This window comes from Protomyctophum parallelum (genome assembly GCF_964188405.1).
Source record: "Protomyctophum parallelum genome assembly, chromosome: 14".
NCBI classification, from domain to species: Eukaryota; Metazoa; Chordata; class Actinopteri; order Myctophiformes; family Myctophidae; genus Protomyctophum; species Protomyctophum parallelum.
Window position 1 is genome coordinate 38,681,640 of NC_139709.1, and position 16,122 is coordinate 38,697,761.

General features: G+C 41.0%; 1 protein-coding gene across 1 annotated transcript; it reads left to right on the forward strand.

Moving 5' to 3' along the window:
* The first annotated feature begins 949 nt into the window (after window positions 1-949).
* On the forward strand, window positions 950-11,240 carry LOC310871028 (uncharacterized protein). Its single transcript, XM_083782461.1, has 8 exons — window positions 950-1,250; window positions 2,176-2,316; window positions 5,131-5,201; window positions 5,288-5,356; window positions 6,212-6,278; window positions 6,406-6,465; window positions 7,268-7,366; window positions 9,884-11,240. The coding sequence occupies exons 1-8, from the start codon at window positions 968-970 to the stop codon at window positions 10,999-11,001; spliced, it is 1,908 nt and encodes a 635-aa protein (XP_083638587.1). The 5' UTR covers window positions 950-967; the 3' UTR covers window positions 11,002-11,240.
* The last annotated feature ends 4,882 nt before the right edge of the window (window positions 11,241-16,122 follow it).

Genomic DNA, 16,122 nt, shown 5'->3' on the forward strand with positions numbered 1-16,122 from the left:
TTGCTGGCCATTGCTGGTTTCACGCATGCGCACACCACTCGTGCTCATGACGGATACATGATACACACTGACACACCCGGACATTCCTGGTTGTAGGAGTGGTTGCACCACTCAAAAAGTGAAACGAAGAGTCACTTGTCCAACGGACAAGTAGGGGAGAACGGGGTAAGATGAGCCAGCGGGTAAGTCGAACCACCCCCTTTATCTAGAAAACTAGAAAACTGTGTTGCCATGTGACCTTAAATCTAGTAAGCATCCATCATTTACACCTGGCTGTGAAGTTGGGAAGCACATGGGTAAAGTAGAAAACATTCTTTTACACAAAAAACTGTTTTTTAAGTAACATTTTGACACATCATGTAAAATGACTGTTATACAAAGCAAAATGTACCTAGGTCTAAAATGTAATATCATACACGTTGATGATTTGCCAATGAACCATGTGAATCATTTAGCAATGAAATTGTAGCTTATTCTAGTCATTGTTATCTAAAATGGTGGCTATGGGTAAGATGAGCCAATGTCTGGGGGTAAATTGAGTCAATGGGAATCACTATTCATATTTTTTATTAAGTCTTTGCTACTCAAATTATACAGAATTACCTTTAATTTGCATGTACATACTCATTTAAGAGAAGTTTGCTATATTGTATTAACAATGAATAGGCTACAGTGAATACATTATCTGTTCAAGTTTAAGCTTTTAACATTAAAATCTCATGTGGTTCGACTTGGACCACTTTTTTTCATGGCCATATTTTCATGGCCCTTTGTCATAGATGCTTACTCATCATTTCAATTGATATCAGTTGCACACCGCCTCCACCATGGGGCGAAAGGCATTAACTAAGGCAACAGTCCCTGGATCCTTTAATGCGCGTGCGTGAAAACATATTTACCCGGACGACCCGGAAGTAAGAACGTGTAGTTTTTTCATGGTGTTGTAGGAAGAAGGTGTCGATGCAACATGTCTCTTAAAGGAGGTAAAATGTATCAAATTGAGTCTGTACGGCTGTCTATAAATGAACACCTGACGTCGGTGGGAGAGGAGATATTGTGTATTTTGGAAAAACAAAGTGATGTTTGTTGTGTGAAGATCGTCAGAGTGTTTGTCAGCGAGCGTCTCAGTTTGGCTACAGAGTTCATATTCAAGCTCTTCCAGAGAGAGATAAAGACACTAGAAACTCTGCTGGAGAGACGAAACAAACTGCTGGACGTTGGTGTTGACATGGACATCCATACGACTGCAGGTTCGTTGGTAAACACAGGGTTACAGTACGTTCATCAGGAGGTGTGTGTGTGTGTGTGTGTGTGTGTGTGTGTGTGTGTGTGTGACTGTGCGTGCGCGTGCGCGCGCGAATTGCAGCCACCTGTAAGTGCTCTTTTAGAATGAGAGTAGGGATTCACATTTCATTGAAAATTGTATTAACAGTTTGTAGAATGGGTACAGTACAGTTCAACGAATGTACAGATCAATACAAAATCTGCTATTAGGAATGGGATAAACCATAAAAAGCACTAAGACTTGTTTACATCAGGGTACGTCCTCCACTTTTAATTCAGCAGATATATACACTTCTATGCAAAAAAGTTAATCATGGTTAGAAAATAAGATAAGATATTACATTTGCTCATGCTCTCATATGACGTAAATTCTCCATTCATTGTCAATGGGAGTTTAATCTTTGTGTAGGACAAAAATAGCCAATTTGCTCACATGTAAATTCTCCTTTTATTGTCGATGGGAACTTTGTGTAGGACGAATATAGGGGGCGGGGGACTTTTAGTGTTTTATGGACCATGGAGACCATGGAGCTAAATAATGATTCAGAAGCTGTGTTCACGTTCACTCTTCCATTGGAATGAAAAGACTCCAACCTGCTTCCCATCTCCTAAAAAGACGTCCACCCACTCCACACAGATACAGGAAGTAAGCCGGAGATGGCATGTTTCCGTCTTTGGTACCACACACACACACACACACACACACACACACACACACACACACACACACACAGACAGACAAGCCCTCTTCCAAACGGCTTGCTCGTTATACAATAGGGACACACTATTAAAAAATATATATCTCATCCAAATCCAATGAGAGACAAAAACACTTTGAGTTGCTGTGCTAATGCTACCTCTTCTCTCCTCCTTCTGTGTCTGTGTGTAAAGAGGTTTCCCCTGAACCTGAGGAGAGGAACTCCGCTCTGGTACAGGAGGAACCACAACCTCCACATATTAAAGATGAACAGGAAGAGGCTGATGTGTCATTGGCATTACTGCATAGGAAGACCAGCTGTGAAACTCCCTCAGGTAAAATAAATAAATAAATCTATATAAATTATACATACTGGGGGGTACTATAGGGGGCTGCCAAGCCATACTGTGTTGCATGCCTGAACATGTCAGTTTTTCACCCCCTTCACATTCAGTAGATCCTGTGATATGTTGTGGCCAGTTGTAATTTCCTGGGGTCTAGTAGGACTATAGTAAATAATACAAAAAATGTATTGCTATAAAATTGTCTAAAACAATTCATGTTTAGCCCCATGTCCGAATGTTTGACCCAGTCTTTTAGTTCTACTGGATCTCTTGTCCTCTAGTCCAGGGGTTCTCAACATTTTTGTCTGGGAACCCCTGGAAATGCTTTGGCCATGTCTCGTGACCCCAGCCCCCCTCCCCACCGAAATACAAATTGACCGCTACAATAACCTTAATAATAGAGAAAATACATCTAACTATAAATGCACCACGTCTCTGTCTGTGTATGTGTGTGTGTACAGTTGTAATGCACGTAACTCGAGAACCGTTTGCCCCACTGACACACGTGTTCCACACCCCCACAGGGAGTGCAGTGCCCGGCCTTGAGTCGGTGGCATACACCGTTGTCCACAAACACCACAGAAGGCTCTGGTCAGGCTCTGCAAGTGGAGCAATTTACAGCCTCTGCCTCAGCCAATTGATTGCCATGGCAACCCCACACCTGCCAATTGATTACTTAACCAGTCCACTTTTCACAAGTCAGTTTGCACTCTTCAGGCACAGGCAGACAGACACAGAGATCTCCATGTACAGCAGGGTTCCCCAATTAATTTTCCTCAAGGGCCATATTTTGACTAGCGTACCAGGCTGGGGGCCGAGTCTGCACGCGTGAGGTCGAGGTCTTGCCCTGAAAATTCATTTTCAGGGCAAGACCCCATTTGAAAAGGATGCCCAGTTTGACATGCATAGGCTACTGACCCCCATTTAATGCCATTTATATCTGGGACACTTTAAAAAAAAAACATTTTTCATGGGCCACAAGGGGGCGCTCTGTGGGCCGCAAATGGCCCGCGGGCCGCCTATTGGGGAACCCTGATGTACAGTATGGGCACAAAAGGGACACAGAGAGATAGTTAAAACGGGTACTATGACAAGTTGACAACGGGTATTATTAGGTTCCCAAGTTGTATTGTTCTCAAGTAGGCCGGTGGCCGACGGGCACATACAGGTCTAGTCATGAATAAATACTGAAACCAGATATAATCATTAAGGAAAGTGTATATGCATGTACTATGTGTACAATGGAAACAATTAATTTCCATTTTCCAGCCATTCAGTTGCCAATTTTTTTTTATTTTTCCTTTTTTTGTGTGAAAATAATCTGGGGACCCCCCAAAATAATTTTGCTTTGATTGAATAATTTATTGAACATGTACGTTGTACTATGATTTGATTTGGGTGTGTCCTAAATAAAGTGTTAGTGTTGATTATCGTGTATTTAGTTTACAGTTTACAGTTTACACATGGGGTGCATACTTTTAGTTTAGACTAGTCATTGGTTAGACATGGGTTAAGGTTAGGTTTAGGTGTGCTGCCCTGTGGGAGGTTAGGGTGAGGGTTTGAGATAGGTTGTAGTTGTAGGACTAATGACTGGTCTAACCAATGACTAGTCTAAACCAAAAACTGTCTAAACACCCGTTTACACATACAAATGAATTACACAATATTCCACACAAACACTTTATTTAGAACACACCCAAATCAAATCATATTACAGCGTACATGTTCATTTGTTCAATCAATTATTCCATCAAAGCAAACAGCATAAACAATATTAGTTTGCCTTTTCTACAAAAAAAGTTACAGTCCTTGTATCATACCGTATGCGAATATGTAGGTGGTGAGTTATTCGCATACCGTAGTTGTATTATTTCCCACCACGGAGTAACCTCGATCACATCAGACTATCCAGCATAGCTATATCCACCTCGGAGGACAGTCAAGATGGTCAGTGTCGGTAGGCCAATCAGAGGCAGGCTTCACACCGGAGAAGCCTAGACCCGATGCCTCTCAGAACATCCTGTGTTTCCTCCTCAGGCACCGTTATTTGATTTGTGCAATTCTCAGGATCAGTAAGTCCCTTCCAATTGCCCTTTGGCACATTCAAGGGGTCATCTGAAGTGCACCCTGTACCATTTGGTCTGTCGCCCCAAGTTCCAGACACGGATTCTGTCCAAGGGAAAAGAATCGGGCTTAGGGGTTCTCAAACTTTTCAGGCTTTAACGCCAAAAATGATTATATTTGAACTGGGGAGCTTATATTGTATATCACACACTATATGCACATCTTGAACTTTCTCTAAATAAATAAACTAAATCTCTGCTGAAACCACCTAACTCCAATTTTTCAGGGAATTATTATTATTACTTTTTTTAAATAAGAAAACCTTATATGTTTAAAACAAAGCAATACTGTCTCATAAAAGTTGGTATTGTGACTTTATATATTGACAATTACTGGCATGAGAGGGGGAGAGGTTTTGGAGTTAGCTGCTTTAGCAGACAGTTGAGATCCAATGGGGTACCTTTGTCCAAAGTACCCTTTAATACTTTTCATTGGTTCCAAATTGTTATAACCAACACAGAGACATGAAGGGTGTTCAATAGCATTTAGGGGGGGGGGGGTCTAAAACCTGAAAAATGGAGTTGGGTGGTTTCTGCCGGACAGCAACCAAATTAACTGTATTTTACCGTTTAAAACCAACCATGCATGCACACCATACAAATGAGAATGTCAAACTTTGTCTCTTAAATCAATTGAATCTTGTTGCCTTATACTAATGACCCCAATTATCTTATGTACTAGAATATAATGAGTGCTATGGAAGAGACCACGACGGAGGCATCCTTCCACAGATGACACGCAAGGATTGCATTGTAAGAATACATTGTTTAGATTCAACATACATGTTTTATGTTAGCAGAATATTTGATGGAGTTACCAATTCTCCTGTGATGTTTAGATGGGAGGCAAAATCACTGAGAACCCATGTCCACTTTGCAGGGATCCAAGCATCATCATCCACGCTCAGGTCTGTTCATATCACAATTACTGCAATACACGTTGATGTCATTGTTTTTAACCACATTAACCCCAGTGTCCCTAATTATTTTTGGCATGTCTTTATAGTCAATTCTCTTGCCTAGACATACGTCATGTCCTAGTATGAGTGAATAGCGGAAGGGAATCAACGTGATGTGATTCCTTGTTTGACCCCGAAAAGAAAATGCACATTTATATTTGAAAATACAAATAGTGCTTAAAGGGATAGACCACTTCGGTAGAGGTTTAGGTTCTGTAGTAATTTGCCATGATGTAAATCCAAAGGTCGATGTCAAAAGAAGCACATTTTGAATTATACATTTCTAGTCAATGAAGCATTTATTTTTGTCTTGCCCACCTTTGGAGTTACATCATGGCAAGGCAACTGCACAACCCAAACATCTATGTGGTCAAAGCCTCACTATATAAACTTTTATGAATACATTTCAATTCTGTCCATTCTGTATGGTATGTTAATACATTATTAGTTATATAACTGGGGGGGTGGTTGTCTTTAGTCTCCTTGCTTTTCTATTGAGACATTTAGATCGTGCCAAAGGTCTCACCTAGACACAATATCAAAGATTCAATTGATCTCCCGAGCCACCAGCTCTATTGGCGGTAAAAGAAAATGGCAGCATTTGAGGTAGAAGAATCAAGTTACATATAGTGCTGATTTAACTGTGAATACTGTGCATACTGTGTATGCGATGTGCATACATCAAACCATCCACATCCTAGTATGAACATGCAGTGCAATGAGTCTGTGTACATTTTATGGTTTCCCTTCCCGTTCACATACTGTATTTGGTTTTTAACCTAAATCATGTTCCTCATCCCACAGAATGTGAAGTTATTGGAACAGTTCATGAATCCAGACACTGGGGTGGTGTATGACCACACTCAAACAGGTACACCAACATTCTTAATACATTTTAACATTTTATCAAACATTAACAAATGGCTAAATGTTATGAGAGCAAGGTGAATAGATTGAAGAACAATCAACTATTTCCCCTCATTTTGTTTATCTTTTAGGTGTATGCATGCAACACCAGAAGAGACTAAATAAGGAAATGAACAAAGCTCGAAACTATGGTACATCATGTTGCAATGCACATTACAGGCACCGACATTAAAGGACAACTTCACATTCTCACTAATAGTCATGGTGAAACGGTGCCATTTTTGAGGGGCGCTATTCCCTCCTATGCCCAGCTTTGTGTGTCTGTGTGAACCCCATAGCAATGATTTGATTGGCTGAGCACCCCATAGTGATGATTTGATTGGCTGAACAATGTATGTATTGAGGACAGAAAAGTGAGGACGCGAATTGTGATTGGCCGAATGACAGAAAAGTGTGGATGCCAAATGTGATTGGCCGGAATGTGATGATGTATGATAAGAGCGCCCCTCACTTCACACAAGTGGGATTTTTCCCCTACTCTGTTTGTGTCACAGAGGAGGGCTTTGGACACTTCAGAAAACTGCCTACCAGTGACATCGCAGATTTTCTTCTCAAACAAGATTTTGTTTTTTTGTGTTAATTTGTATTAACGAGATAACTATGGCTGCCATTAGCATACTAACTTTCTAGGAATAGAAAGCATGCAGTTTCTGTTAGCTTGGATTCCCCATCAATGATATCACTGATAGGCAGGTTTCTGAACTGTCCACAGCCCTCATCTGAGAGAGTAGTAGACAAAAATGGTACCCTATCATGTGCATTATTGAGGACCAATTATATGAAGATCGGTTAAAAGCACCTACTAAATCCAGATGTTCAGGTTTTTGTATCATATCTGTTGGTATATGGTAAGTACATATTTTTAACAGTGGGGTATGTTGTCTACTGCATTGTATTTTTACTACCACAATGGATCTCCACCCTCTCTTCCAGGCTTTCTACCCTATAAGATTCCTAATGTGGAATTCACAGAAGACTACAATACCCACCATGCTGTGGGAACCACACCACCTCCCCCATGCCTGAACTCTGGTGAGCTGCCTGGTTTATACTTTGTGCAGAAATATAAAATAGTGGTTAATCAATTTGTTGATTTCAAAAGCTTAAAAAAAGGGTGTCAAATATTTGTTTTGACTGGTTGGTCAATCTAATATAACTAGTCCTTACCCGTTCTGAATATATGAACAGCAAATGATGTTCAGTGTGGGTAATGCAATGTAATAGATCACATTACTGATAGGGGGGGAATTGTTTACAGATGGTCTTGGGAAGTTGGGTTGGGCACAAAAGTAGTTCTTTATATAATCAGGTTAAGAATTAGATGTTTTGTGTGATTTAAAAATCCATTACCACGCAACAACAACAGGGTTTAAGTCCACCCGGACGGGGAATTGCCTTGGCAACAGTTACAATCCTGTGCACTTTTATATCTGTTGTATCATAATATATGAATACTTGTGATGGTGATGTTCAGTGTGTCACGCAGTCACGCTGGGCTGTAACCTGTCGTAGTCAGTGTCCAGGCTTTCAGCGTGCATGTAGCCTATATGGCACGGTGGTCGAGTAGGGAGCGGACAGTGTGGTGTCGAAACAGCGCGTGTGTTCACGTTAACATGCCCCCGTCCAACTGTCAGAGCTGATTTTCAGGTGTCTGTGCCACGCAACCCCCGCTAAATTATTAGATAGATAGCTCACTTCGTAGCTATGATCCCCAACTTTCATATTAAATATAATAATAAAAATAAAATAATAATAATATAATAAATATGGCTGCAATCAGCGATAAGACGCACGCGGGTGTTTTCACCCCTCAACTGCTTCTGACAGACATACTAGGGGTTGGAACATGCATCCAGCAAGCCCAACCCAGTAGTCACTTTGAGTGACACCACACGAAGCCACGGGTGACCATGTACGGTATGTTGGACATTACTATTACTAACCCTACCCCAAACCTAAACATAACCGCAAGCACGACGCAATGCATGTCGGACCAAAGCAAACTTTACTTTATCCGCAAAAAAAGTTCTTTGCGGTGGGCACAAAAATGATGGCGTGAGCAGGATTCAAACCCAGGAGGTATGAATTATTAAGTCTATTGCCTAACGCAGGGGTTCTCAACATTTTTGGCTGGGGACCCCCGGAAATGCTTTGGACATGTCTCGCAACCCCTGCCCTGCCTCCCTCCCCACCCTCAATACAAATTGACCGCTACAATAGAAAATACATCATATATATATACTGAAACCAGATATAATCATTAAGGAAAGTTTATGCATGCACTATGTGTACTAGGTAAACTCTCAATTTCCATTTTCCGTGTGAAGTGAGGGGCGCTAATGATAGGTGATGTAATGGTGATGTAAAACAAACTGTGCCAACACAAACGCCATTAACAATTAAGATACTTAAACGACACATGATGACGTACATTTTCCATTTATTGTCAAACTTTGAGCTAAAGACAAACATTAAACCTGTGTATAGGAGGGGATAGCGCCAAACCAAAAAGAAAATCATCTGGGGACCCCCCAAAATAATTGTGGGTCCCCCCCGAGGGGTCGCGACCTACAGGTTGAGAACCCCTGGCCTAACGAGCCATGCCTCGAGATTTCTGCCAGAATGCTTTTTCAGAGTCTATAACATTAAAACACGCCCAACTCATGTAAATAAAAAGGAAAAGCCCAGCCCAGTAAGGAAAAACAGTAGGGGAGGGGTTTGGGGTCCCCTCCCATATTTCTCAGAGATATAGCTCAGGGGTAATTTCACCCAACACCCGATAAGACGGGGCCAAGCAGTAAGAAGAATCACACCCGTGTGAACTGAGCAGTGCAGGCTGCTCAACAACACCGCTGGCTGGCTGCAGTTATAGTGCTCAGTGTGAATGGCCCTTTTAGGCAGCTCAACAGTGCCACTTTAGGTCACCCAACGGTATTGCAGCTGTGTGACCTGTTCATACCCCATACATACAGACAGACAGACAGACAGACAGACAGAAAGACACACGTGGCCAGTCATTGGAGTGGTTAGGCATGGGTCAAGGCACATGTGTAAACAAGTTTCATGGCTTTTGTCCAAACGATGCATGTGTTATGCCTGTTCAAAGTGCCTGTTATATATACTAGCCCTTACCCGTTGTGAGATATTTGCTGTGGGGGGTACTGCGCCCGGTGCGTTTTTAATTCACTAATAAATTCATTATTAATAATTAATGTGTCAAATCGAAAAAAGGGCTCCGTTACGCCCTCCATATTCATATGGTCAATGCCTGTGTGAAAAGTGGGAGCGATTGGTGCAGGCAATGAGGAGATAAGTGTTTGTTTCTGACAGACACACACACACACACACACACACGGACAGACATTGTTAGAATTATAGTATGATATACACACACACTTTTTTTTCTTTTTTACAAATTACGTACAAACGTCTCTTCTACTGGGATTTCACTGGAATGGTCCCTAGAGGCATGAGTTATGCAATTGGAGTAAGATTGGTTTCAGGGCTATTTGGCATTTCAAACGTTCAGTGGTTTTATCTTCTTCCTAGACTTCCTGCACCTCCCTGTGTGTATCGAGGATGTTCCCCCTGAACAACAGGAGTGGAGCTCCAGTCTGGTCCAGGAGGAACCAGAGCCTCCACAGATTAAAGATGAACAGGAGGAGCTACTGCAAAGACCAGAGGAGTCTGATGGCTCAATGTTGACAATTCTGGCTGTGAAAAGTGAAGATGACTATTATGAAAACAGAGAGACAGAGCCAGTAGCCAGCACCTCAACTGAACACATGAAAACACAAGCTTATGTAAAGAACTGGGTAGCATCACAACCAACTAGTGATGAGCTCCTCTCTTCACACTGTTCTGAATCTGATACTGAATATGATACTGAATATGATACTGAAGACGGTGATGAGTGGGAGGAGACCAAGGAAGATCAGTCAGGTGTAGACACACTGGAATCCCACAAGACACAAAATGTTAAAGGAAACGCAGAGAAGAACAATTTTAGTTGTACAGTCTGTGGCAAAATGTTTAATCAAAAGGCACATCTGAAGAGGCATACAGCGGCTCATGCAGGGCAAAAGCTGTTTACTTGTACCGTTTGTGGTAAAACGTTTCATCAAAATGCAAATTTGAAGACTCACATGATAATTCATACAGGTGAAAAGCCCTTTAGTTGTACAGTTTGTAGCAAACTGTTTAATCAGATGTCCCTTCTGAAGAGGCATTTACTGGTTCATACAGAGGAAAAGCTGTTTAGTTGTACAGTTTGTGGTAAAACATTTAATCGAAAGGCGAGTCTTAAGAGGCACACAATGACTCATACAGGAGAAAAGCTGTTCACTTGTACAGTTTGTGGTAAAATGTTGAATCGAAAGGATCATCTGAATTCACACATGAAGATTCATAAAGGGGAAAAGCCCACTAATTGTACACTTTGTGGCCAAGGCTGTGTTCACATGCGTCATTTAAAGCTATTTACTTGTACAGTTTGTGGTAAAATCTTTAATCGAAAGGAACATCTGAAGACTCACATGATGCTTCATACAGGAGAAAAGCCCTTTACTTGTACAGTTTGTGGTCATGGCTGTGTTCACAGGGGGCAACTAAATAAGCACATGAGAACTAAGCACATGACAACTCATGCAGGGGGAGAAAGTATGTAGTTGGCAAATGCTCTTTTCTTTAGATGCGTTTTTGTCTTTTGATATGAGGCTATGTTACAGTAGCATACAAGTGAAAAAAACGGGGCGAGGAGCAGCCTTGGTGGTGATATATATATATATTTTCTTCTTTTATATATATACATTTTATATTTATGTATAATTTTTACCTCCATCATACTTGCAATGCAATATCACACAGATACATGTATGATGATCAAGTATGTATGATATCCAGGATGACAATGACGGGACAAGCAATACTAAAAAGGAATCACACAACCTTGCAATCTTAACACGACAACATACAATAAACACAATTATCTCTGTTCTTATCTATCAACCTCTTTTTGAGGGGTGCTAGCCCCTCCCTACAGTATGCCCAGCTTTGTGTGTATAGCGATGATTTGATTGGCTGAGCAATGTGTGTACCCCATACTGCCCATAGTGATGATTTGATTGGTTGAGCACGGAATGTGATTGAGCCCCTCACTTCACACGAGTGTGATTTTTTTATTTCCATCGCTTAATTTGTTTTCCTTGTATCATTTTTACCTGCAGTTCATAGGTTACTGGTGAAACTATTTGAGCACCATTGTCTCTTCCACATTCTGTCAGGGTTTGAAAAAGTACATTAATTAATTTCATTAATTATATGCATGCTGTGCTGACTAATTCTAGTAGTGCTATTTGTGTAGATGTTGGCTGCGTATCATTGCACATATAGATAGGCGTCAGTGAGGCAGGTGACATAATTTAGTTTAATTACCTGTTTAGAATTTACACATTTTTGAGGGGCTCTAGCCCCTCTGCTCATATACAGCTTTTGTCCACACACGTCTCATATTTGCCATTGACAATGAAAGGAGAAATTAGGTCATATGGGCCATTGTGCCTCAAATATGACGTAGCCTACATTTGTGGCCACACAAACATTAATGCCATTGACAATGAAGGGAACATTATGTCGTATGTAGGCGAGCAAATTGGCTAACCTATCACATATATTCAGTTGTTCATGGGATGATTAGTATAATAATAAGAGCACCCCTCACCTCCTTACTCTAAGCTCACCTCACACGGGTGTGATGTTTATGTCTGGGAGTTATTTTAATTTTGTATTATTTATAAGATATATAATTATTATTTAATAAGTATTATAAATGTATAATGTATTATTATACGTTTGTATTCATTCATGTATTAATTATGATTGGACACCAATCTATGAAAATGTCATTTAGTCGAATTACTTTAGTTTACAGATATGTACAGAGATATTGACAGTGAAACTGATTTCGAGTAGGCTATAGGCTGCCAGACGTTCTTGTTAGTTATCTAAGTTAGTTGTATTTATACGTGGCTGGTGAAAATTAACTAAGATTATCTATTAGCCTAATCATTTAGCTGGGGAGTGGGGACCCCATGGCATGGGACGTCCTTACAGATCCTGGGGGTCCCCGGGCGGCCGGGCCCCATTATGATAAGGGTTTATCTGACCAGCAGCGCTGTTCTGAGGTTAATACAGCTATTAATTTGGCAGCCCTTTGAAAATACATAATCTGGCACCATCTTCTGGCGAGTTGAAAATGTCACAACAGCGGACTTTTTTGATTGATTGATTGATTGAAATAGTTATTAACAGTTTGCAGAATTACAATACATTTCAAGCACAACTCAATACAAAGACTGTTAACTGTGAGTGGACGACCCAATAAAGCATTACACTTACAAGAGGGTCCACCTTGTTCAATTCATCAAAACATTTAGAGACATACAAATAGACACTTAAGTTCTATAGCCAAAGAACAGAACTTGAAACCAGCTTGAAACTCGTCTATGAAGTAAATTAATTCACTTCCTGTAAAAAATAAATAAACAATAACAAAATAGTAAATACCATTTATTCTACTAGGCCTATAACCTGCAGATGCGGCTCTATTCCGGCGCACACATTGAAGAATAAAGAGTGAAGACACTCAAGACAAACTGATAGTGCAGTTTGCTAGGTTTTATTGTGAAAGTGTTTAGTTTGCAGTACGTACGTCGGTCACATATATAATCGTGTCGCGTTTAATTTCATGCTTTGCTTTAACGTTTCTGTTGACAGGCTGCAGCCACGACTGTAAACATGGTGTTAATTCAGAGAAGAAATGGAGCAGACGACTATTGCTGCTAGCTTTGATCTCACGGAAAAGCTGCTGCTGCTCTTTAGGATCTGTCGTCAATTACTGAAGTTCCAAACGTAGCTCGGATTTGTAAAGTCAACAACATATTTGTAGGCTAGTACCAGCGATTGAACTCGGTATTGGTATGTGCTGTTTGATTATTTGATATTGATTCTGCATGGGATTGTGTTAGCTCTGATCCCATAGCCCTAACGCCCTTTAATATTTGCTGCTGTTGCATGAAGGCATTAGAGCTATGGAGCAGAGCTAGCTAGGATTGTGTTCACACACGCCCCTTCTTTATTTAGCTAGATTTAAAGTGGGTCCGCAGCTGCCGCTCATAATTCGACATCCCGTTATTATAACGGTCCGCTTTAAAGTTAGCTTAGCAACTAGCTATAAGACTGCACTGCAGCCCGAGGTCTCGTCTCACTCTCTAGACTAGAGTACACACCAAGCCTTTGTTTGGACTGGAGACCATGTCGATGGAACAGTCATTGGTCATCCAGACCAGAGGTTCCCAGTGGTACTTGAGCGCCTCTCTGCATGGTGGTACACAGACCTAGAAGTCTAATCCTAGCTGACTCGACACTGGTGGTACACAGCGCCCAAAAAGCAGAAAAAAGACTAGCTATGTGTGTGTGGGTGGCTGGCTGGGTGTACGTGTCTGAGCACGAAAACAGCACGGTTGTTTTTCACCACCTGTGCGCAACCTAACACACGCACACAACTGTATATATGATGATTTCGGGTGTCCCAGTACAGTGACAGTAGCCTATACTGTACAGTAGAGGGACCACCACACGGTAACACTGTCATTTCTCAACCGTTTCGGACGCGGGGCGGCTCGCCGGTGATAGTGAGATACAGAAATAGTGTACTCAGTGGTTCCCAAACCTTTCAGGTTGAGAACCAAAATATAGATGTTTGCCTGGGACCCAAAGTAAACTAGTTAAAATAGCAGCGCATCACTTTGCGTCGCATTGCAAGTTTGTAGAACGTCTAGTTTCACTACTGTACTTAAAAGTTTGTAGAACGTCTATTTTCACTACTGTACTTAAAATTATTCTTTTTGTATTTCTGGAATTTCTCAGAGGTGTTTGTTTGTTTTTAACATTTATACATTTATTTCTAAAAGGAAATCGTTAGAAAAAAAAAAACACTGTTTGGGAAACATGTACATAATATATCCTATATTACAATTGACTGGTGAGTGAACTGACGGTGGCTGGCAGAATGAGGGCGGCCGCCAGAAACCTAACATCCAGACTTGCAAGGCACAATGATCCACTCTGCACCAATTGGCACACAAACTGTTCAGTGGACACATTGTACAACCCAACGGTTTGTGTCAGGACTCAGGAGCCCTCTGGGCCACATGCATGGCCAAGTTTATTGCTGCCAGGGGCCATTTTGTTTTACAACCCAGCTTACTGTGGAGCCCTACATTGTCTCTGGACCACACCAACTGTTCAGTTCGAATATACAAATATATACGCAGATGGCAGAAAAATAATTAAGTATAAAACCCATTGTTTGGCAGATGTGATTGTGTTATGTGATGAATAAAGCTGGTGTGATATTGAGATGGACAATAGGACTTCTATTTATAGCTATAAAAGATAGTTATAATCCAAGTTAAACATTGTTTGAAGATTGGGGATATACTGTATGTCCGGTCTCTTCCCTTTCCCTTCACTTTGAAAAACACTTATTTTCTTCTTCTTCTGTTCCCTGTGTTTTACATTCAGCCTTCATCAGTATAACCCATGTCACATGTCCTTATTCTATTCCTTCATTCTAGACCCATGTGTGGCATCCAGCCTGCAGGTGAAGATGAGTTCCCCAGAACCATTCACAACCGTTTCTATTAAACAGGAACCTGAAGGAAACATGGACATCAGTAAGTTCCATGCTCTTTCTTAATTTTCTTCTGTTCTATTGTAGTACTATCACCTTATCCACTTTTCACTCTATGATTACTATGCAAAAGATATCATGATATATGAAAGAGGCTGCTGCGTTCACATGAGCAGATGCTAAGATACAGTCTACCATTCATTGTCATGAACATGATATATTATATTAGAGTTTGACATTTATTTGTAAATGTGTTAAAATGTTTTTAAAGAGTAAAAAGTATTTTTTGCACACCTACGGATGGACTGGTGCGTCAGAGAAATGCACACTGTCTTCACCTACAAAACTTATTGTTGCAACATTTCGGTCACTCGGGTACCGGAAGTCTGTTCCAAGTAAGAACCGATAACATGGTGGGTACCGGGTAGTCGGATACCAGTACAAATAATTACATTTGGTTTCTGCATATCGGTTCCAGTAATGCTCAGCCGCCGGCTGAAATATATAATATTATAGTATGGTTGTATCCAGTTTGTTTAAAGATGAAAAAGGTAAACTGTAAGGTGCATTGTAGTGAAGATCTTTCCACATAACTTTTATTACTCTTTTTCTTCCCAGGTACGTATATACGTACGTCGACACTAGGTGGCGTCATATCCCAAGTCCGTATACGTACCACAACGTAGACGTCTATAATAGATCATAGGTTGATTCCTACAGAAGCCTTTAACATTGGTCCGGTTCCCATAGCAACGCCCCACCGTTCCGTTGCAAATATATTCACAGTGCAAAGCAGCAGTTGAAAGGAGGATTTTCAAACAGTCATAACTCAGATTCTAGGATCACTGTCCTTGGTGGATTTTCTGCCATCCCTCATTTCGGATTTAATTTGTGCCTTTGTACCATAGACTGTAAAAAATATGGACAAAGCGTTCTCCGGGTCTAACATGAACGTAAAATGAAGCCTGTCAGTCCTTGTATTGTAAGTCGCCATCTTTCTAGATCCGTTTGGGCCCAGCTGGCCCATTGGCTGGCCCAGACAACGAGGCGGGACTTCCCCCCTTCTTCTCCGTTGGTTTTTATTTTGACTCGAGTG